This window comes from Centrocercus urophasianus, unplaced genomic scaffold, assembly GCF_019232065.1.
Source record: "Centrocercus urophasianus isolate 14NV4802_14NV808 unplaced genomic scaffold, USGS_Curo_1.0 seq_35, whole genome shotgun sequence".
Taxonomy (NCBI): Eukaryota; Metazoa; Chordata; class Aves; order Galliformes; family Phasianidae; genus Centrocercus; species Centrocercus urophasianus.
In genome coordinates this window covers 7832711-7854103 of record NW_024884922.1, presented here as the reverse complement: position 1 = coordinate 7854103, position 21393 = coordinate 7832711, and the positions used below count along the sequence as shown (strand labels likewise).

At 42.2% G+C, this 21393-nt stretch overlaps 1 protein-coding gene and 1 long non-coding RNA gene across 2 annotated transcripts in view; one reads left to right on the top strand and one right to left on the bottom strand.

Annotated features, from left to right (window-relative positions):
- Window positions 1–8236, top strand: LOC122166983. Its single transcript, XR_006170928.1, has 3 exons — window positions 1–1124; window positions 4221–4401; window positions 7642–8236. It is a non-coding gene; the product is annotated as an uncharacterized LOC122166983 (long non-coding RNA).
- A 3875-nt stretch (window positions 8237–12111) lies between these two features.
- ALPK2 (alpha kinase 2) overlaps window positions 12112–21393 on the bottom strand; it is a 30200-nt gene continuing 20918 nt past the window's right edge. The window contains exons 8-10 of the mRNA XM_042831141.1: window positions 20875–21092; window positions 18236–18284; window positions 12112–12934 (exon numbers count right to left, since the gene is read on the bottom strand). Coding sequence (XP_042687075.1) covers window positions 12700–12934; window positions 18236–18284; window positions 20875–21092 — 502 coding nt within the window. The 3' untranslated portion in view covers window positions 12112–12699. The remainder of the gene's footprint in view (window positions 12935–18235; window positions 18285–20874; window positions 21093–21393) is intronic.

The window sequence follows — 21393 nt, the reverse complement described above, 5'->3', positions numbered from 1 at the left end:
AGCAGGGGGTTCTAACTGGATGAGCACTGTGGTCTTTCTCAACCCAGGCCATTCTATGATTCTATGTCTCTATCACTTACAGATCTAAGGTTAAACTTTCTGCATCCAGTGTATCTGAAAGGGGTGGTACAAGGAGTGGAAAACCTCATGGCACGGTGACTAAATTCTATACAGTTAAGGACTGGCAGAGCAAAAGAAATCATATAGCAGGACAATGAACTGATACCCCAGTTCAGAAAAGATGTAGAGAGGGAAGCCTATGGACCTCCTGTGCCATCCAGGAAGGGAGAGAGGATCTGCACGCACAGAGATTATTTTAATTCTATCCACAGCCATTTTGCTCAGGAAGCAGACAGATTTTAAGGACAGTACATTCAGGCTTTACACCTTTAACCTGAAGAGAATCCTTAGCCTTATGTATTCATGCCTGACCTGTCAGATTTAACGGGGAATGCCAGGATGATCCAGAACTGATGAAATGAATTTGATGATTGGGAAATTCAAATCAATTTCGTTTACTGAGCCTGAGAAGTAATCAGGAGAGATCACGGCTTCCAGGTTAAATACCTTTGCTCTACTTTATACTGCTTTAAGTTAATCTTTCTAGTAGTCAGAATGACCAGAACAGGTAATCTTTAACCCTTACCATTGACTAAGAAAGGTCATGTCATTTTCACTGCTGCGATATAAGTTGCCCTAGCACTACATGCACTTCACTTCTTGTCTTTTGTACCACAGTGGTGATGCTGGTAAAGCAAATGTCCTTAAACGTTCATGAAGTTTGTTGCCCCTTGAATACTGTAAGAATTTCTGTTAGAAAGATAAACAAACACCGTTGTTGCCCACTTTCAAATCAAGAATTCCTGTAGCAATGTTTATATATGGTCATATCCAAAAGAGACGAAGATCAGCATAGCTATGGTGAAGTGAATAGCTTACACCAAAGGGAAGATTCAGACATAACTCAATACAGGTCAGTTTTCAACATCTTCACACATCAAAGCGTCTGATCTAAAAGTTGGACTGTGATTAGTCTGAGTGTTTTAAACCAAGCTATGCCCACACCTGGAAACTGGGGAGGTTCTCTACAGGTAGATTAGCCAACTCTACGTCAGCATAAAACTGTGAGTATTGATTCTATGCTTGTTAAAGATAGAACTGGGGTGAAGATCTGTACAGACACAGCTCAAATTCTCACGTGTGAATAATCTTCATTGCAATAGTTATGTTCTGAGGCTGGAGTCCAAGGAAAGAGAATTTCTGCATATCTGTTCCACAAGACTGCAAAATGGGATTCTCTTTGGGCTGGTCCCTCTGCAGTACCCTCTTACACCTCTACATTTCACAGCATCGTGTTTTTCAGGTCAGAATCTCTCACATTAAGGCCCTTCCCCTCCAAAGGCCCAGTTGTCCATCGCTCAGAACTGCAGCATTGTCCTGAGGCTTTTGTCAAGTAAGCTGCATAGCATGAAGTGTTTGGACATCCCAGCAGGGAAGAGAAAGCTCTCACTTCCTCTTGCACAGCATGGCCCTTCTTGTTGCTATTTTTTTTTTCCTCATGGAAATTTTATACTATCCTGACTTTGAGCGTAGCATAAAAAGAACAGAAGCAGAATCAGGGGAGCTCCTTTCAGGATACGTAAAGGAATTCAGATTTGAAGGTCTCCAGTTTGAGATAAAGCTTCAAAACATATTTTTAAACAGTTTCTTACTGTTTGTTAAAACTTTCCAGCATGAAAAAACTTGCCAGAATGGAAAGCCCTGTTTATGGAAGGGCTGCTCCAAAAGTAATGCCTCCTATGTTCTTATGTTGGTTCACAACAGTGGCAACAGCAACATGAAAGGCAAGCCATATTCTGGACAGCCACATACGGCTGTCACACCATGAAATAAAGAGCATCTTGGTCATCTCATCCATGTGAATTGCCTAATGGTGGTGACTATGGTGAAAAATACTGCTTTGTAGTTAAGAATTTGCTCCATCAAATAGTGTTACTGTGCTCTTTGTGTCTGTTGTTGTTTCTCTGTAAATAAGTAGGAGGCACTACTTTCAGAGCAACCCACACACCTCTGCATTATCATTCCTTCAATTTGGGGGTTCTTTCCCTCTTTCTGTGTGGAAATGGTTACATTCCTCAGAGTTTGATTTTGCACTTTACATCCTCTGTATCTTATATGAGACAGGTGACAGGAAAGAGCCCTTGGATGGGCCAAATCTCAGTGTTCGCACAGTGGCACACAAATCAACAGCAGCTGCAACATAAAACAGAGTCATCACAGACCTTTAGGTTGGAAAGGACGCTGGGGGGTCACAGGGCCCACTTCTCTGCTCTGAGCTATGCCACCTTCGAAGTCAGATTGAAATTCAACGATAGTTTTGATTCGGGTCATCCCTACGTATTTTCAAGGCAAGAATTTGGCCCTCGGATGAACGCGCAGTGTGTGTTGCACTGTTTGTCCTTGCGTCCCCTTTGCTGACATTTGAACAAAGCAGGTTTTTTGGTTTGGTTTGTTTTTTTGTTTATTTGTTTTTTTTCAGGAATTTCCAAATAATTTGGCGTTTAATTACAAAGAATTGGACTAAAACCGGACTGCAACACTAATGAATGCTGCAGTGCTGCTTCAGATTCTTAGCAGTGGCTCTGCATGCAGTGGGCTGTTCTTCTCTTACAATGGCAGGTTACCATTTCAAGAAGAGCTTCTATTCAGAAGCACAACCCCAGAAACACTGAGCAAGTGTTGTTTCCCTGTGACTAAATCCCAGGACATGCTGGGGTTTCTCTGCTGTGTTTGGAGAACACGTGGCATTCTGTTTTGCTTTTCGTGAAGGTGTTCTTGCTCTCTTGTTTTCAACAAGCATATTGACAGACCTCATGTAGATGCATCTCTGCATTTTGAGAACGACACGTGCTGTTTGCAGTAATTTCTAAATAAGTATTTTCCCCATACCCTGTTTTACTATTTGAACAGACCATGAACTACCACCACTACTACTGCTGCTGCTGCCACCATTAATTCCAATTCTTTGTATTTATCCCAGGTGAGACATTTTTCACTAAAAACAAGCAGTCTATGAGTGTGTTCTTACCAAACTCTTAATTCAGTACCCTTCTCCAACACCCTGACATTGAGGATGAAGCACATGCTTTCTTCTCTGGTCTCATTCACTCTTCACTTTCCTACTACCTGTCACCTGTCACATTATTCACTTGTGCTTGCTGTTAATTAAAATCTTCAACAAAACTGGAAATGGTACAGCAATGCTGTTATATCATACGCAATAAGTAACAACATTGCTTTTACAACTAAGGTTAGAGAAACACGTCGCCACAATGCCCTAATTATGATAGATTCTGCAGTCCTTCGTAAGGGAAAAAAATTATTCTTGAACTATAAAGGCAGTGGTAAGTATTCATGGAAAGAGAGCTCTGATTCCTGGAGTTCATACGCACTGAATGGTTTCGTCTTATTCTGGCAGTGGTGAGGTCCTTAAGAAGGACAGAAAATGTATGTGTGCTCTGTTTGAGGTCTGCCAGCGACTAGAGCTTTAATGTAAGAAGAACGCAAGGTAACGACTGCCTTCCACATCTGATGTTCCAGTGTTTTTCACCTGCCAAATGGACACATCCATCCAAAATAAGTAAAGCCACCTGATTCTTTGCTTATGTGAGGCGTTGTATTGATAATTCCAATATTTTCTTTCCAATATCAATGTTCCCCAAGTCTGCTACAAAATATTTATATTCTAGTGGAATAGAAGCATGTCAGTCAACACTAGCAGTGAAGCACCAGCTGGTTAACTCTCAGGAAGGTTACTGTACTGAAAATTGGACCCCAGCTTACGTTCAGGTTCAGATCCCATAATAGCCTACACCAAAAATATGCAATTAAAAACACCTTGAATTTGGAGGTTTATGCAGTGGTCTGGCTGCTGATTATCTGGATGAGGTCCTGAAGCCTGTGTGTAATTCCTGATTTAGCCATCACTGCTCCTAGCTGAAGTCAAGCTTTTTTCCCAGGTCATAGGGACGCTGGAAAATGAAGCCCACATTAAAAAAGGAGAGAAAAGGGAGCTTTCAGTGTTTTTTCCCCCATTCCTTACTCCTTTTGAATAAAGGTGATCCTGGCTCTGTGCAGTGACAGCCATCCCCCACCCCCCAGATCAATATTTTAATATGACTTATCAGAAAGAGAACAAATTGTTTACTTTAAAACCTCAGGATCCCATAAAGGGCAAGGCAAAGGTGTCCCCTGGAAACAGAGGCCTTGAACAGCTGGCCACTGCTGTGATCTCGTAAAAGAAAGCCACCCGGGCACAGTGATACTCAGCAACACGTCACACAGCAGCACCTGAGTTCTGACAGATCCCAATGGCACAACACAGGACCCCTGTCTGCGACGGTAAGTGCCTTCCCATGCTCGATTCACGTGAGGGAAAGGAGTGATGAAATGGACTAACAGAAAGAGTGTAGTGCGTGTGTCTTTCGAATAGGCAGCACTTTGGAATAACACATGATCTGCAAATGGCCTATTTGATTTAGCCAGATTTAATGCCGTGGACACAGTGATCTCAGCCTACACTTTCTATTAAAGGGATTAGGTTGGCTTAGGAATTAAACACAGCTGGTAGTAAACGTAGCCAGGCTTCACAGCTTGCAGGGATGCTTCCAAGCCTGAAGGTATGAAAAGGACAGATGTTGTGACCCACGCTGCTATGCTTCTTGAAAAATTCTCACGCTTGCAATTTTCTTCGTCGCTCAAACATTCTGATAACAGAAGAGAAGCAAAAAGGAGAATTTTTTTCTGTGACAATGTGTGTTCTCTTTCTCCCCGTCCTGCTGCTCCTTTGTTGCTTTGGTTTTCTCTCTCCATTGCAATACTGAAAGCTGCCATGTTTCTTTCTTTCGCTACCTTTTATTCTTGGAAATATTCCCTTTTCTATGTAGCTGTGGAACTATGAAGCTGCTTGCTGCAGTTGCATTCTTTATCTGGCTGCCATCTGTATTTTGCAGCAAAGCCCTGAGGTGCCTCTGCCAGAGCCTTGCTTCGTGTGGCTCCGGATATGCCAGATCTGACTCACTTTAGGTTGGAGGGCTTAAATGGAGTAGAATTTTTTTTACCTTTCTTCTCTGATACAGATTTAATTCTGAGTAAAATGTGTATTGGTAAAGGTGGGGGAAGACCACTGCTACCATGATGAATTAGGGAGAAATGTACAGTATCTGTATATCCCCTTGGCATTGATTCCAACTATCAGTAGCTAAAGCGGAGACACATTCATCAAAAATATCCTCACAGACCTCAAGTATGCAAATGCAAGCAGCACCCTGACTGGATATCAAGTGTTCTGGGTGTAACTGTGCATTTCCCATCATTAATTCAAAGCACTCAGTGCCGTTCTGACACATGGGATGTGCTCAGGCCCTTTCCTTTCCTTTGGATGTGGCTCCTCTGTAGCTGTGATTTCCTGGTGGCACAACGTGTGGCTGAGTCTGCAACCACCCCACCACTCTGTGTGTGCATTTCCCCCTCTGCACGTGGAGACTTAAAGTCAGCACAAGGTGAAAAGCACCTGGATAAGTCTCAGGCCTGCTCAAGCATCTGCAGGCATACTTCCTTGCAAGAGTGGGCATAGCAGAGCAGTTGTAATAATCGTGCTCAAAACCCAAAGCAATCTGACACGGTAAGCAGCTCACAGCCACTCATAGCTTTGCTATTTGCCAGCCACAGGCTGCTCAGAACTCAGCTCGTGCTGCCAAGTCACACTTATTCATCGGTTCAATTATATGCATTTGTAAATCAGTGGTGAAGCTGGTCCAGAGCTCCGCAGACTGTCAGTCTGCATGGGCAGATCCACACAGGTTGAAATAGATTGTGTTCATGAGAAAGTTTCCAGAAAAAAAAAAAAAAAGAAAGAAAAAAAGAAAGAAAAACAAAACAAACAACAAAAAGTTGCATCCAAAGGTTAGGATTGCAGAAAAAATACTTGTTACACTGTGAAGGGTGTGCTGGTGGTTCAGGTGTGTTCAATCCATGTGGGCAGCAGGACAGTTTGTGCATCTCTCCTCTGCTGATTGCTGTAGAATGGAGCAAGCTAAGCTTCCCTATCTGAACATCTGCATATGGAAATCAGCGTTTGGAAGCCCCCAGGCCATTAACTCCACCATTTGCTGCTGCACTCCATATTACTTTCTGAAACCAGGGCTGCTGTTCCTGTGGCAGCCCTCAATCTGTACTCCATCTGGAGAGCAGGTTCTCGTGCTGAACCTTTTCCTTCAGAGCCTTGTCCTCCCCCCAGCCAGCTCCAGTGTTTCAGTGGTGGTAGCTGCCCATACACAACCTCTTCTTTTGAGAGAAGGACCTGCACTTCTCACCAGCTTCAGCATGCCCTGATTCACACTAGGGAATTCCTTTCCTCCTTCTTCCAGAAGCTGGTATTTAGATCAGTGACCGCTTGCTCTGAACAAGGACAGAAATGTGATTTTCCTTCACAGCTGTACTGCATTCAGACAACATGACTCAGTTCTGTCAAGTATTCAGATTTTAAAGAGGAGTCAGTGATAGAGGTGTGTACCTCTCCCTTTCGTTTCTCGGCTGGAAGGTGTGATGGGAGTGCCAACATGGTTCTGGGGATAAAGCAGAGGTGCTAAGGATGTTGCTGCGTGAGAATCACACAGTACCAGGGGAGTGAGTTACCACAGACACTGATGAACATTCACTACCCAGCTTGCATGCTCACAAAGCTACTTTCTATCTGCATAGGTCACTGTTTCTTCCAGTTAGTACCCAAAATGTTCCTGCAGAGACATCACACTAGGTGACATGTTTTATAGACTGAGGAGAAAGTGGATGCAGAGAAGAGCAAGGTACAAGGGCTATCGAGGCTCTATTTTCTAATCTGCTTCCTTCCCCGTGCTCTTCTTTCTCTATTTCCTCTTCGGAATGTTTGCATATTCAGAATCTTTGCAATATTCAGATGAGCTGGTGACACACAGCTGAACTGGTTTAGCAAATCACTGTGCATAAGGTGATCCTCAGGAAGCGTTTTGTACTCTTAGACCAGTCCTCATGAATAGGCATGATATAGAGAAATGTTACCTGATTTGCAGGTTAAATATGGAAAAGCACTCTGTCCTGTCAAACAAACAAAGAAATTGTTCTTTAAGAGGAAACAGTAGTTGTGTACCTCACTAACACTGCTTACTTCACTGTTGGATATGAATGAGGAGGAAAAGCAAAGACCACCTTGCTGCCTTCTAAGCGAGGTGGCTGTAAGGTGCTGGCAAAGACATGCATATGGGAAACAAACACTGACTTTATGATCTAACAAAACTCTATACAAGAAAAGCACTTACTGAGTTGAGTCCATCAGTAAGAAAGGCACCAGTCCCTGCGGAGGATGATTCCTCCCTCCCTCCAAAGTCCTTTAAGACCAGACCAATGACTTCCTCGAGGCTCCTGTCCATTTCCTTTGCCTATAAAAGCACACTTAAAGCTACTTATCTTTTAGATACTTATCTTTTAGATCACTGCAGCTACTTGACACAAAGACGCTGAGTCCTATTTCTCATGCTCCGTGAGAACACTGAGGTGCTACATATTAAGTATCACACACACGTGGTCTTTTTCTGTGTTTTGCAGATCTCCAAAGCCTCCATGCTGTGTGCCTTTACTTCTACTACCACAGGCTAACCATCTGCTGCCAGAGCTGTGGAGTGTGACAATGGTGTTTGTGTCCAATCTATCAAACGCCATTATCACACTAAATAGCTACTGGTAGATGAGACTTCGAGTCAGAGAAGTTAGTGAATTATAGTGAATTATCTGCTGTACTGAGGAATAAATAAGCTTTCTTCATTTCAGGAAGACTCCTTTTATAAGCGGACCCACAGTTGTACGTGGGAAAAGCACACCCTGCCACGTGCCTTTCCAGATCCCTATTGCAGAACACACAAGAGTCACCTACAGGAATCACACCACCAGTGTTAGGAATGTTGATTTCACTGGAGTCAGTGCAGCTGTGGTTGCCTCTGGAAAACAAGGTTGGACTGAGATTTTCCTGTTGGATTGACCATTGCTGTAGAGTACTGAAGCCAATTACCTGGTGAACTCAAAGCCTGGTTCTTATTTTTGCACCAAAGTAGAACACACGTGTTTCAAACAATAACTGGCTGAGATGATTGTGATTTTCAAACAAAGCACCTTTCAAAATTCTGATAAAAAGCTTTTACATCTATCTGGGAATTTATTCAGATTTCAAATGCTTTCGGCTCTGTTCCCTTTTATTTTACAGTGCTACATATGATCTTTGCAAAGGAAAGATAAGGGCTGGGCTACCATGCAGTGTAAGGTTGGGTCCTATCTCTTCTCTGAAAGGAGCAGGCGAAGAACAGAATGCAGAGGGCCATCCTCGAAACATGCAGCACAAACACAGAAGAACAGGGCATTTGTTAGAGCACTGAGCATTAACACCAACAAGGCACACTGTTCTGTCACTGCTACAAAACAGCCTCAGTCATCCATCAACACAATTAGAATACAGCTGCAACAGAAGGGCTCCCAGAGCCAGCATCGCACTGCCGAAGACTCACTAGGTCACAGCAATTTCACACAGAATTTTATGGCAGAATCATAGAGAAATGAGCAGAGTTGGTTTATTTTTAAAAAAGGCCTTTGCAGGCAATTCCCTGCTAGCTGAAGCAATATTTGTGCATGTGAGCTTGGGGGGGGGGGGGGCCAAAGAAACAAAAACTCCTTCTCTTTTCTCTGGCTCTGATGAAGGAAAGTGAAAGTGACCTTGTCTGCACGACCCTCTGGGTAATGTTTTCACAGCAGCACCTTGTCTTCTCAACTTCTGATTGAGAGAGAAATGAATAAAATCCCTTCCCACTCTCATTATGCCTGCAGAGTCAAGGGAGCTTGCGCCAGCCCTGCTTGCCCTTCTCCCGATTACTGGTATTGCAATTTTTCTTATTCGAAGAGCATCTTATGTTCTTTCTCTCCTCCCACTCAGTGAACCTCATCTGTTACTTGCCTTAGAACAGCATCCAGAAAGAGCAGTAGATTAACTCTGTCATTTTGGACTAGCTCTGCAATTGGCACCACAGCTTAATGCAAAATATCAGTCACCACTGCTGGTACTTCACTGGTGGAACGGCAGTACAGGCTCCCAAGGTTCCACTTGTAATATTACTAAGAAAATCCATTATAAAGTGTTCAAACACTGGTGTGTGAAATCCGTTCCTTCCCCTAGTACTCTATAGCAGTATAGATTAACCCTCTCTCCCTGTTGCAGCTGCTGTGCTCTTGAAACTCCAAATAACACCCTATTTATTGAGCTTTTTATTACAGGGCGACATGACTTTTACAACACCCACACAAGTGTTGGGTACACCGAACTTTCTCTAAGGGCAAAAAAAAAATAAAGGAAAAAAAAAAAGAAGGACATAATGTAGATGTATTCCTACAGTTCACTGTTGGACTATGTGAGATTGAGCTGCGGGAGTTATTCTGAAAAGCTCCCTGCTACAAATTGTATGCAATTTTCTATTACTACATGGTTTATGAGGGATGGAGTGGGAAACACAGTCTTTTCTAATGCTGTCTTCCATTCAGTCTCTGCATCAAGTGGGTAAGTATTCAAGGCACAACATGCGAAATGAAACAGCTGCCTTCAAAAATTGCCTCCCCTGGAGACCTGGGGCCAAGCAATTTGTGAAGCTGATGTGTGCATTAAGGCTGAGATTACGTATCAAAGGGCTGCAGTGATACAGTCATCCAGGAAATTACTAGACACAAATCCTGCAGTTGAAACTTGCTGCCTTTGAACACTTCTGACCATTGGGGAGGAATTTTCAGAGGTCTAAAGGTTCAATTTCAAAAGGAACTGAGGCAGCCAATTTCCACTGGTGATAAGGTACGCCGTGTATCACCCACCTGTAGCAAAAAGATAACTGACATCCAGTATTTTGCAGACATGGATTCACACTCTGAAATCCATTTGGTGTTATTGAAAATGTTTCCTTTGGAGCCTGGCTATTTTTAATCTGCTTAAAACTGGGAAAGATCAGGTTAAATTATCAGTTTATCCATAGCAACACATATCACAGAATCACAGAACGGTCCTGGTTGGAAGGGACCTCAAGGATCACGAAGCTCCAACCCCCTGCCACACGCAGGGCCACCAACCTCCACATTTCAGAGCAGCCCAGGCTGCCCAGGGCCCCATCCAGCCTGGCCTTGAACACCTCCAGGGAGTTATCTCTAAAACCTCAATGCCAACGTGATATTCATGCAGTCAATTATTTTTTTAAAAGAGACGTTTCGTAGAAGCTTTGTTTCATCCATGTTTGTCTGATTTCATGGTCCAGGTCTTTGTATAAAATTAAGATTAGATTCTCAGCTTTCATTCTTTCTCAAACAATTTTCTCAAATGCTCTGTGACACAGCATACATGGGTATATTTGTATGTTCTGTAACAGCAGGAGTAAGTGGGAAGAGTGCCTAATTATCAGTCTACAAGGGACAGCAATTATTAACAGCCTATTTTTTCCCCCACAGATCTGACATGGAAATACAGAGACAGGCAGAAAGCTAGTCTATCAAGCACCATTTCCCACCTATTTCTGACACGCACACTGGAGTTTGTTTATTGTTGTTGTCAGACCCAGAAATGTCAGTAAGGAGTTTTCGAAAGGAACCGGCATGAAGAAGATACTCCTGACAAAGACTTTCTACTTGCCAGACAAACAAGACAGACTGCAGGTCAGAACAGACAGCTAAGCAAGTGTGAAATAGGATGGCCCAACAAGGAAACAGCAGGGTGAGCCAGCAGTGTGCCCTGGTGGCTAAGAAAGCCAGTGGTACCCTGATGTGCATTAAACAGAATGTGGCCAGAAGGCCAAGTGAGGCAATCCTCCCTCTACTCTGCTCTAGTGAGTCCATATCCAGAATACTGTGGCTGGGTTCCCTGATTCAAGACAGGGATCTCCCAGGAGGAGTCCAGTGCAGGGTGATGGGGAGCATCTCCCTTGTGATGAAAGGCTGAGGGACCTGAGACTGTTCAGCCTGGGGAAGAGATGGCTCAGAGGGGATCACTGGAACGGGCTGCCCAGAGAGGGATGATGATATCTACAGGTCCCTTCCAACCCCTAGAATTCTGGGATTCTGTAAAGCAGAAAAAAAAAAAGGCGAAGACTCAATTCTCTACTTCCCTTAGAAATGCCTCAGAGCTGTGAAACCTGTGAGAATAACAGGAGGGCAAGGTTATAAATTTCAGCTGGCTTTAACCAAGGATAATTGTTATCTACTTTCTGCAGCTATTAATGTCAATATATTTCAATGTAATTGAAGGTGTAACTGCACTGAGGGGCAATAACTCAAGAGGACAACAACTCTAGATGTTTACATCTCCACTGCAGTCAGAGAAGTTTCTTTTACTAGTGTCAATTAATCCCAAACAGTTTGTTTCCTACTTGACACCCACTGCTCATCAGTACAAAGCAGAACGTAGCCCAGAATTTATTTCCCTCAGCACTGACCTTCCTTGCACTCCAAATTTGCATTCAGGTGTTGGGTTCCTTGCACCACCCGTTATTTAGTAGGGATAAGAAGCCTGCCATGTTTTCGGTGTTTCTATTCCAGGTGCTAGGCACTGTAGGTTGGGTTTCCAACTGGCAACATCCAGGAAACATGCTGCAGTTTCTGACAAGCATAGTTCCCTCCTTTGGCAGCAAATCTGCCAAATCTGGAGGCACACTGCCTTTTGCTGGTACGCTGGATAAATGGTATGAGGATAAATCAGAACTCTTTATCAGTCATGCACTGTCCCGAGATACCTCCCATGCTCCTTTAAAAACAACTCCACACGATTCAGAAAAGCCATCAGACTTATTCTTTATGTTGCAAGATATTGAAATACCCTCCATCTCCAATGGCTTATTTCACATCCTAGCTGTTCGGCAACATGCAGACTCTGAGCCTCTATCTTACAATAGGACTGGTACACATCCAGTACTGTGCCACAGGGATACTGTAGAGTCAAGGAAGCTTTCTTGGGAAGCATGGAATGCTATGGAGAATCACACACGTTACTGAATTTTGAGCTGATGACATCACATTGTGAGAATGTTAAAGATCCTAGAAATCTTCTTGTGGAGAATGCACAGATGTCCAATCATGAATCAGTTTTATCTTGTATTGGAAGACATGTAAGTGGGAAAAAACATTATTATGAAAAGAGTAATACAGTTGTGGTACAACATGCAAAGATTTGGGAGAGACAAAAACTTTTAGAAAGCAGTCCGAACAATACTGTGCAAAATTTTTACTAAGTGGCATCTTAAACATTTTGTTGTTTACATTGCAGCTGAACCACAGGTTCACATGCACACACAAACAGAAGGGAAGATGTTCTCCAGAGACTCATTCAATGGCCAAAACTCAAAATATACAGATACCAGTGCATAGAACAGTTGTAAAATAATCCAGGCAGGTGGCTGAGTTTATCTTCAAAATCTTGCTTTCGTGTTAAATCTCTGGTTTCTACATCACAGAATCATCTCCTTTCTTTGTTGCTGGCATCAGCATTAGGATGACTTCATGACAATATCCCCAAATGTTATTCTCTGGTAAGAACATTGGTGCCTACCACTATTACATATCCCCACTAGGAGTTTCCATACGATGGGACAGTGCTACTCAGTGCTCTGAAGTTGTGAAGTCCCTAGGTTCTCTCATTTTCTTGCACACTGTTTTTTTAATAGTTGGTGAGTTTGGTAGAGTTTTGCTCTTCATGGGCGTTGGTTTCCTCTGTTTTTGATGAGTGAATCGGAGAGATTTCAGACCCAGCATCTCACAGTACTTATTGCACTGGTGGAGGGCTCTGAACTGCTCAATGAAGGAAATCGAGCAGTTGCCTTTAAAGCCTTTGTATCTGTAGCAACAAAGAAAAAAACAAAGCCAAATTGTATTTCAAGACCCATTTCCAGCACAGGGGAGACAGAGTATGACTGTTGACAAATAAGCAACTTGAACATACTAAGCGAGTCTCTTGCACTCATACCACTTTGAGAGGCACTAACAGATTCAAACAGAGCCATTAAGATGTGAAGAAAACTTGATCATGAGCAGTGGCAGAAGAGGGAAAAAGGCTGAGAAGATTCAGGTCAGCAGGTTGTGTTCTGGCTATTCTTCATCATTTTATTTAGTCGGCAAAATAATTACCTTCTGGCTAATTTTTTCTCAGAAATAGACAAATGAAATCCATTCTACACCATTCTCTATAATCAGCGTTTTTGACTGTCGTGATGAGACCAGATTGAACAAAGAGGCGCTAACTGAACCAGAGGCTGTTTTCATCCAAACTCAAATATAACTTCTCTGCCATGCTCTTCCCTCAGCCAGGCTTGACTACAAGATCTCAGTGAGCCAAGACTCTCAGGGAAGAAGGATGTTAGAGCATTACTTGAGTCAGCAGCCTTGTCCAGTCTCCACAGTTCTCAAGCCACCATCTCCCATTGCTACCCCACCCTTCTTTTGCAGGCTAGGAAACCCAGAGGACAGAGCCCATACATCCCTGTTCTCCTTACCCTGCCACTGCTTGCTGTCTTTCATTTCTGACACTTGCTGTTCAAGCTGCATCAGAGTTTCAAAGTATGCAGCAGCTTTTTAAAAGCTGCACCTACTTCTTAAAGGAGTAACTTTTTGTCAGACACTGGATAACATTTCTTGTCCTCTCTGGAAGCTGAGAGTCATCATCAAGCCCAGCTTGGCTCTGCAGCCTCCAAGCAGCTCCTGCTCTTACAGCAGACCACAGAAAAACTAGACAGGTGAAACCAAAGGTTTGCATCTGAGATTTCCCAGCTGTTTGCTGTTTGTCGGTCATTGCTTCCAGATATCCCTCCTTGTGTGCTTCCAGACTGCATCATTGGTTCTGCACAGGCACAACGACTGCAGCCCTGTTATAATTTGGCAGGATTTGTAAGCTTAATTCAAACTGTTTGTGCAGTTACAGCCTGTGGTGCATGTAACAGGGAGAAGGTCTGCGCTAGCGAGTGGCTTCTAAATTCCATAGTACTGCTCTCATGTTTTCTGTTTAAGAACAGCAACCTATTGACTATTCCAAGCCTTAAAAAAATTTAATCTGCATTTTTGTACAACTTGTTCTTATAATTCACTGACTAGATGCCTGATGAATGAAATGAGGACAGAATTCCATCTTCCAAATCTAGTCAAAACTAAATCCTTCACAAAACTGAAAGGTGAGTGCTGAATTTATCTCAAGCTTAAACTCCCCAGTGCCTGGCATTGCCATGTTGGATCAAGCCAAACCAATCAATATCTTGAAGCCAGATTTTCAGGTCCACACTTGGAAAACAGCACTGGTGTTAACCAACATAGCACAGGCTACTGTGCTCCTGATTCCTTCATTTTTGTATTTACCATCCTTGGATAAGTACTTGGCACTTGTGCACAGCTGCTAAACCAGCTCATGGCTTGCATTTAACAGCTACTCACTGTGTTGTCCTGTTTTTGTGTACGTTTGCCAAAGAACATGCAAAATATTTTACTTAAAGGACAAGATTTCCTGACTCTGGTGCACCCCAGTGGCTGCATTAAAAATATTTTCCATGCTTTTCTGCTTTCAGTTAGGCTTTGCCCCCTATTGACAGAAGCTGTACTGCAGCTAATTCACTGCATCAGATAAACTGTGCTTCCAGTTGTTTTGCTTCCCAGTTACGGTTAAAACAACCACAGAAAGGATAAAAGAATTACTTCGGAGGATGTTAAATGTTGAAAACATCAGTTTCTCCACAGCCTTACATGAAAGAGGGAAAAGAAAAAGACATGATACGTAAATGCTCATTTAGAAGTCAGATTTGAAAGAAGAACCTGGACTGTAACAATAATAAGTTAATGAGTAATGCTGAGCATGGGTATGAAATTTTAGTATATGCTGTTTATTACGCTTGGTTTACAAGAAAAACTGGGGGAAAAATAATGACCACGAATTATTGATGATAGTTTGCACATTGGCTTCTGCAAAGTCATCAGTACCAGTTTGTAGCACGACGTTAGATTACTTGTCATCTTGATTCTCATGCAAGCATGCGGGCAGGATTTTTTTTTTCCAGTTTCCTTTTTTCCCCAGATCACAAGCTCAGTATGGGAGCGAAATTAGCCTTGTATTTAGCATCCTTTCCAAGCAGAAACAATATGGATGTTTTTACATTCACTAAGGATCACAGAAGCGTTTCCTGAGAGTGTTTCTGTTTTGCATGGATGTCACTGGTACAGGCTCAGAGAACTGGAGACACAGGGCCCATCACCAGTGAGTTCCTTACCTCTGCTAAGAATGGTTGAGGGAACTACAGGAATTTGCAGAGGCAATAACCACTAAAATCAGCTTTGTGTCTCCTCTAAGAATACAGTTAAAAGTATAACCGGATAATACATTAAACTCTAGTTCAGAGAATTGTATAATAACCAAATCATAGAATGATTTGAGTTAGAAAGGACCTCAGATCATCCAGCTCCAACCCCCATGCATCAGACAATGATGTCATCCAACAGTTAAGCATGTTCTCCCCAATATGCACCATATATGATCTCCACGGGCATGGATGCACACTACCAAAGGCAGCAGTAGCTTCTAATTATGCATTCTCTGTACTTGTCTGTTTTCCACATCCAAGCTTGCTTAATTAAAACATCAAATGGCAGGTTATTATTGCAAAGCTGTCCTTTCTGGGAAAGAAGTCTTAAAGAAAAATACAGGATCTGACATTATTTATTGTCTAGCAGTATCTTTAGCTAAATGTCAAACAAATTGACAATCAACATTTTTAAGATATTGTTTGTTAAGGGAATACATATTCCCTTATGTATGTCCAAGGTGATCCTTATGGCAGCTTGCCCTGTATACATATTTTCTCACTTCGCCTTCCTCTTAGTTCAGTACGCATTTTTATAGGAGAAATTGCTCATATGGAGCCAGATGACATCAATGAAGGCCTTTCCACAAATTTTCTGATTCCAGAAAACACTGCTGCCCAAATAAAATTTTTATCATCATCATATTTGTTTTACAACAGGATGATGCAACTTCATTTCATCTGCTGTTTCAAATGATTTCATCTTGGATCTACAGCTAAAAGAGCGAAACAATGTAAGCTTTGAAAGGATCTTCCCAGCATATGCTGTGGTCAATTTTTAAATAATTTAAATGATGTTGTGAGGGGTTTTTTACTGCACCATTCCTTCTATCAATTTCTCAAGGGAAAATATGAATTTAAAAGCACTTGTCACTGGCAGTTACCCAGAAAGCTGTGTACGGTGCCAGGAAACAGAATGGTGGCAATACACACAACAGAGCCAGTTGGCATTGCATGGGGAAGAATAATATATTGTCATTAGAAAGAATTCTTACAGAAATTGATACTGGAAGAAGTATATTTTTCTAACGAAAAATTTTGCAGCCACTATGAATAATGGCTTGAATCAGTGCATATTTCGTAACGAGTTTTAAATGATAACACAAAGAAAATCACTAGGTGATACATCAAATCTCTGGATGTCACTGCATCATGGAAAAAAAACCTACACAGCACATTTCAAGTGAAAGGCCTCTGAATAAGAAAAATAGCCAGCGGGGTGTTTTTCTATACTCTTTATCTCAGTTTCTTCCAAGAGGGAGATCTGGGGAACAGGCAAACTTTGGGAGGCAGGCAAACCTGGGGAATAGTGTTGGTGTTCTTGTTGTGACTTAAAAATGGGAAGGACAGTGGTGACAATTCTTTCCCCACGGTGATCAATGTTGCTGTGCTCTGCACTGGGACAAGCAGCCCCTGGCCTGACATTTCAAGCAGTTGTGCAGATGAAGAGGACAACAGCAGGACCAGGGTGTTCGGTTGCCTCTGCCCCCTCACTCACCTTGCCTTTCCAGCATACAGCTGATCTAAACAGCTGCCTTTGCTGCCTATTTCTATCAATGGCACTGTTGGTGATATAATCAGAGGCCGAAAAATATCAGAACACTGAAAGCTTGTATCTTTACACCTGTGCTTAAATTTTCCCCGAAGGTCTGAAGCCACTGCAAAAATACTCTCAAATGGGCCTCCTTAAGGGTTATGAAAAGATCTTTTGTTATAGCTCAGCACTGCTACCTTTGAGAGAGAAGGCCAAGAGATACCATCAAATCTCTTAACACACTTCCTCCTTTCATCAGATAAGCAGTATATACAAAGCTAAACAGACACCTTCCTTCCACCATGCAGCTGACAAGAGTACAGGCTCAAGACAAGGTAATGCCACTGCATAGTATGGAGTCAGTGACCATTTTGAGTCCCTTGCAACTCAAGACATTCTGTTCTGTTTGGCTAAAAGCGGAAAAACTAACTTGAAGAGTTCCAAACTGAGAAAAGAATCTTTTATAAAAGCTTCTTTTGTAAACATGTATTCTAAAGCACTGGCACTTTTGTTAGCTGCAAGAGGGATTTTAGCTGAGTTCCTTCATGCAGTCCCAGCACCATTCCTTTAAATTCCTTGCAAAAAAAGGGCAATACAAACTTTGACCCTGCTGCTCAGGGCATCTCCTTCCCTACAACCTCCAGCCCAGTGTTAGATTTCCTCTTTTTTTTCCAGTGAAAGAGTCAAAGGGAAGAAGAATCACCTGAGCCACAGGCAGCAGGATCTGGTAGTAGGATGAGGTATGCTTAAGAGCTTGCATTTGCATTGGCTGGGGGAGGTGCTAATGATTGCAAGCCCAACTGGAGCTCCGGCTCTGAGAGCACACTGGATTCAGAACTACCTCCTCTCTGGTCAGAAGCCTTGGACAGCACAAACAGGGCCTTCCATCATAGCACAGACTGGAGCCAGTATTGGCCCTGCTTGTTTCAGCCCTACTTTCCTCCAGCTAATGTGCTAAGTAGTCTCTTTGTAAGTCACCTGAAAGCACCGTGAATAGGACTGTTTTATTAAGGGAGGCATACAGCAAAGCCCAAGCTCAATCTGCAGTGTAGATCTGTGCCTTTAGAGTAAAACAACTGTGTTTCCCTGATGGAAGGATTCCCATAAGCCTGAACAAAAAGGAGTTAAAAGCATCAGAGGAGGAATGCTTTATTCCAAAATTAAAGCAAGGATAAATTCCACTGCACTTTCTTCCAAAATATTCACAGTGTGAAGAGTTTGATGCATAAAGCAAAACCATGCTGTTGAGAAGGAGTTTTTCACTCACCCTTTGGCCAATGTTGCTATGCCAACGTCAGTTAGTTTCATTCCTACACCTACAAGACATCAAGGAAACAGACAGCTTGTGTTACATGAGAACTTCGAGGAGTATTTTCAGATTCAAGAAAGCCATACATAGAGCCCTTCAATATTCTTTACTGAGTCTATGTTTTTCATTTTAAATATTAGCCACCTTTTTTTTTGTAAACATTTTAAAGTACAATGATTAAAAATAGCCTATGCTCTGTAGCACCAGGTATTTCTAAATGTCAATCTCATTACAGTAATTTGCAGACAGCAAAACGAAGAGAGCATGATACGTTTCCTGAGCTGGGCAGTCACTGGCAGAGGGGATACACTTCCATGGCTGTACTTTAAGAAATACCCCAAATCTTTCCTTGTGCACATGCCCTGAGGTGGCTGTTTATTTTCGGATTTGTGGTTTTGGTGCTTTGCAAGCTTATGCCACAATGTTTATCAGTAAGACTATCTCATCTGCTTTGCTGATCCACCTGATCAGGCTGTCTTGTTTTCACTTGTTGAGTGAGGGAGCCAAAATCCTTTTATCCTTCAGTGTTCTTCAAACCTCATTTTTTCCCTTAATTCCCTTAATTAATATGTCTGTTTACTTGTTTATATACAGAATCCACTTGTGTAGTGTCCATCTTTACTGTACAGGAAAATGATGTGTTTTTTTTTGTTGTAGAATACTCCTGGAAATCTCTACTGCTACGCCTGGAAAAATGCAGCCAAATACTAGAATGACAAGATGGCAAGAGAACCAGGTTGTTTCTTTTCAGCAACTACAGGCGTATTGTCTTTGTTGCAATAATCCTGCAAGAGATTCAGGTATCATTTCTGCTATTTTGCTTCCCCCAGACTAAGACTTTGTTTTCCCTTTAAATTATTTGAGGAGTCATCTTGTTTAGATATTCCTGATTTTTCTGCCTTCTCACATTAAACACTGAGAGAAAAGGTTTAAGATTCCACCTTTCTTTGTTGCCCTTTAGCAAGGGCCTGCCTCTCTCTGTTTCAGATACATATGCACACGTTGTGTTGCGTACAGTCTCAGGATAAGGCTGCCAAGTGTTTGGGCACAAGTGTTATTTCTTCTCTATTCCTTTTTTTTTTTTTTTAAGGAGTCTGTTTTTTGAAGCCTAGTCAGGACCTGAGCGAGGAGCAGACAGTGAGTATTTAAATATAAGAAAAGTGCACTAATAGGATGTTATTACAGCCCAAAATCTTTAATTCTAAAGGTTTTTCATTAGCAACTGGGAGATGGCTTCATAAACCAAATGACTCATATTGAGTGTTCTGATTTACTGAAAGGACATGTGGAAGAACAACTCTAACAAGGGTATAGGAATTTTTTTCCTTTTCCTAACTGCTGTTTGCAGGAATATAATCTAGGTTAAAATTCCCTTTCTCTGCTGATTTGACAGATGTCACAGTAGTGCACAATACATTTTTGCTGCAGCTAACACAGTGGAGAATCATGCACGTGATTTGTTCTCTAGGGTAACACACACACAAGTAAGTGCAGTGCACTCAGAAGAAGCTAAAAAGGAAAATATCCTAGCTCTCTCTCTCGTGCCTTTTATTCTGACCTGCAAGAGACGCTGTATGAAAAGAATACATGTGATCTGAACTGTCTGAAAAAATCTATATTTGCAGTATGCCTCCTCTTCGCCAAAGGCTCTTGCAAAGAGTAAATCTCAGTGTCTACATGATACTGAAAAAGATCTCAGTAAAAATATTTTCAATGTCCCCTTTAGTAATTTTTCTATTTAGGCACTACAGTGATTGAAACTGAAGTTTTAAGAATAGTAAAACATTTTGTACAACAACTTGTTTTTCAATTTGAGGGACGGCACCATGAAATTAATCTTGTAGTTTTTGTTATGTGGTTGCACTGCTGCAATGCTTCTGAGCTCACACACATCTTTTTACTGTGGCAGCTATTGCATAAATACATTCACTGAAAACTTGAAGTATGAAACTTTTCTGTTTGCATAACAGATCCAGACTTGAGCATTGCTTCTAGCCTCTTGCTACTAAATGATTCAAGTAGTAACATGATAAGGGACAGGAAATTAGCAGAGTGGCAGACAAATTCTCCAGTAAGGCACAAATTAGGATAATAAGGGCTGTGGGAGTACTCAAGATTTTTTCATAATCCCTGTCTGTAGGTGATTTAAGAGTATAAGAGATCCCTGCATGGGAAACAGAGCAATAGCATGCATACACAACTCCAGGAAGCATGGTGCAGAGTTGCCAGACTCAAACCACACATACACTCTAAGTAGCAAAAAACAGATCTGTCGATTGAGCACAAGATGAACCAAATGAACATGGGAATACTGCTTCTGCATACAACCCATGTAAGGTACCCCTGTAGTGCAGTCCTAAGTCTCCCAAGCAAAAACAGCTCAGTCTCCACACCTACATGTAGAGACGCCCTGATTACATCTCCAGTTATAGGCCAGGGTACTGTTCCCATCTGGAGAAGGCTTTGCCCATTACATGGTTACAGAAGGAGCCATAAAATGCCAGGAATATCACTCAGAAGTTGGTCCCTGGAAATTCAGCATCTATGCAGTTTGACTATGCATATAATCGTTTTATTGCCCTGCTCAGATAACTCACCTTGCAGGTCAGTGACAAGCAAGTTCCCATTGGTTTTCTCATACACCCAGTGCTGGAAGGTGCAACACTTCTGGCCAGCTTCTGAGTCTCTCCTCAGGAAATTGATCTCCTTGCCATCCTTGACGGAGTATTTCACAAACTCCCCAATCAGCTCCTCCTCCACTGTTGCATAGGGGATATTGTTAGCAGGACGATGAACAAGAAAAATAGGAATGATCCTGAAATTAAGGGATACGAAATAATAAAATATACCAAGCTCAGTCAGTGAAAGAGTAAGACAAACAAATTAGCCAGTGATCACGGAGAGCAAAGGAACAGCTACCAAGACAGGAGAGATCTGGATAATATTCAGATTTAAACTGGATAGACATGGATTTGAAGGGTGCAATATTCAGCGGATAAGGAATTGGTTGAATGGTCACAGCCAGAGGGCTGTGGTCAGTGGCTCTGTTTCCAGGCAGAGGGAGTGATGAGTGGCGTCCCCCAGGGCTCCTCTTAAGGCCGGTGTTTTTTAACATT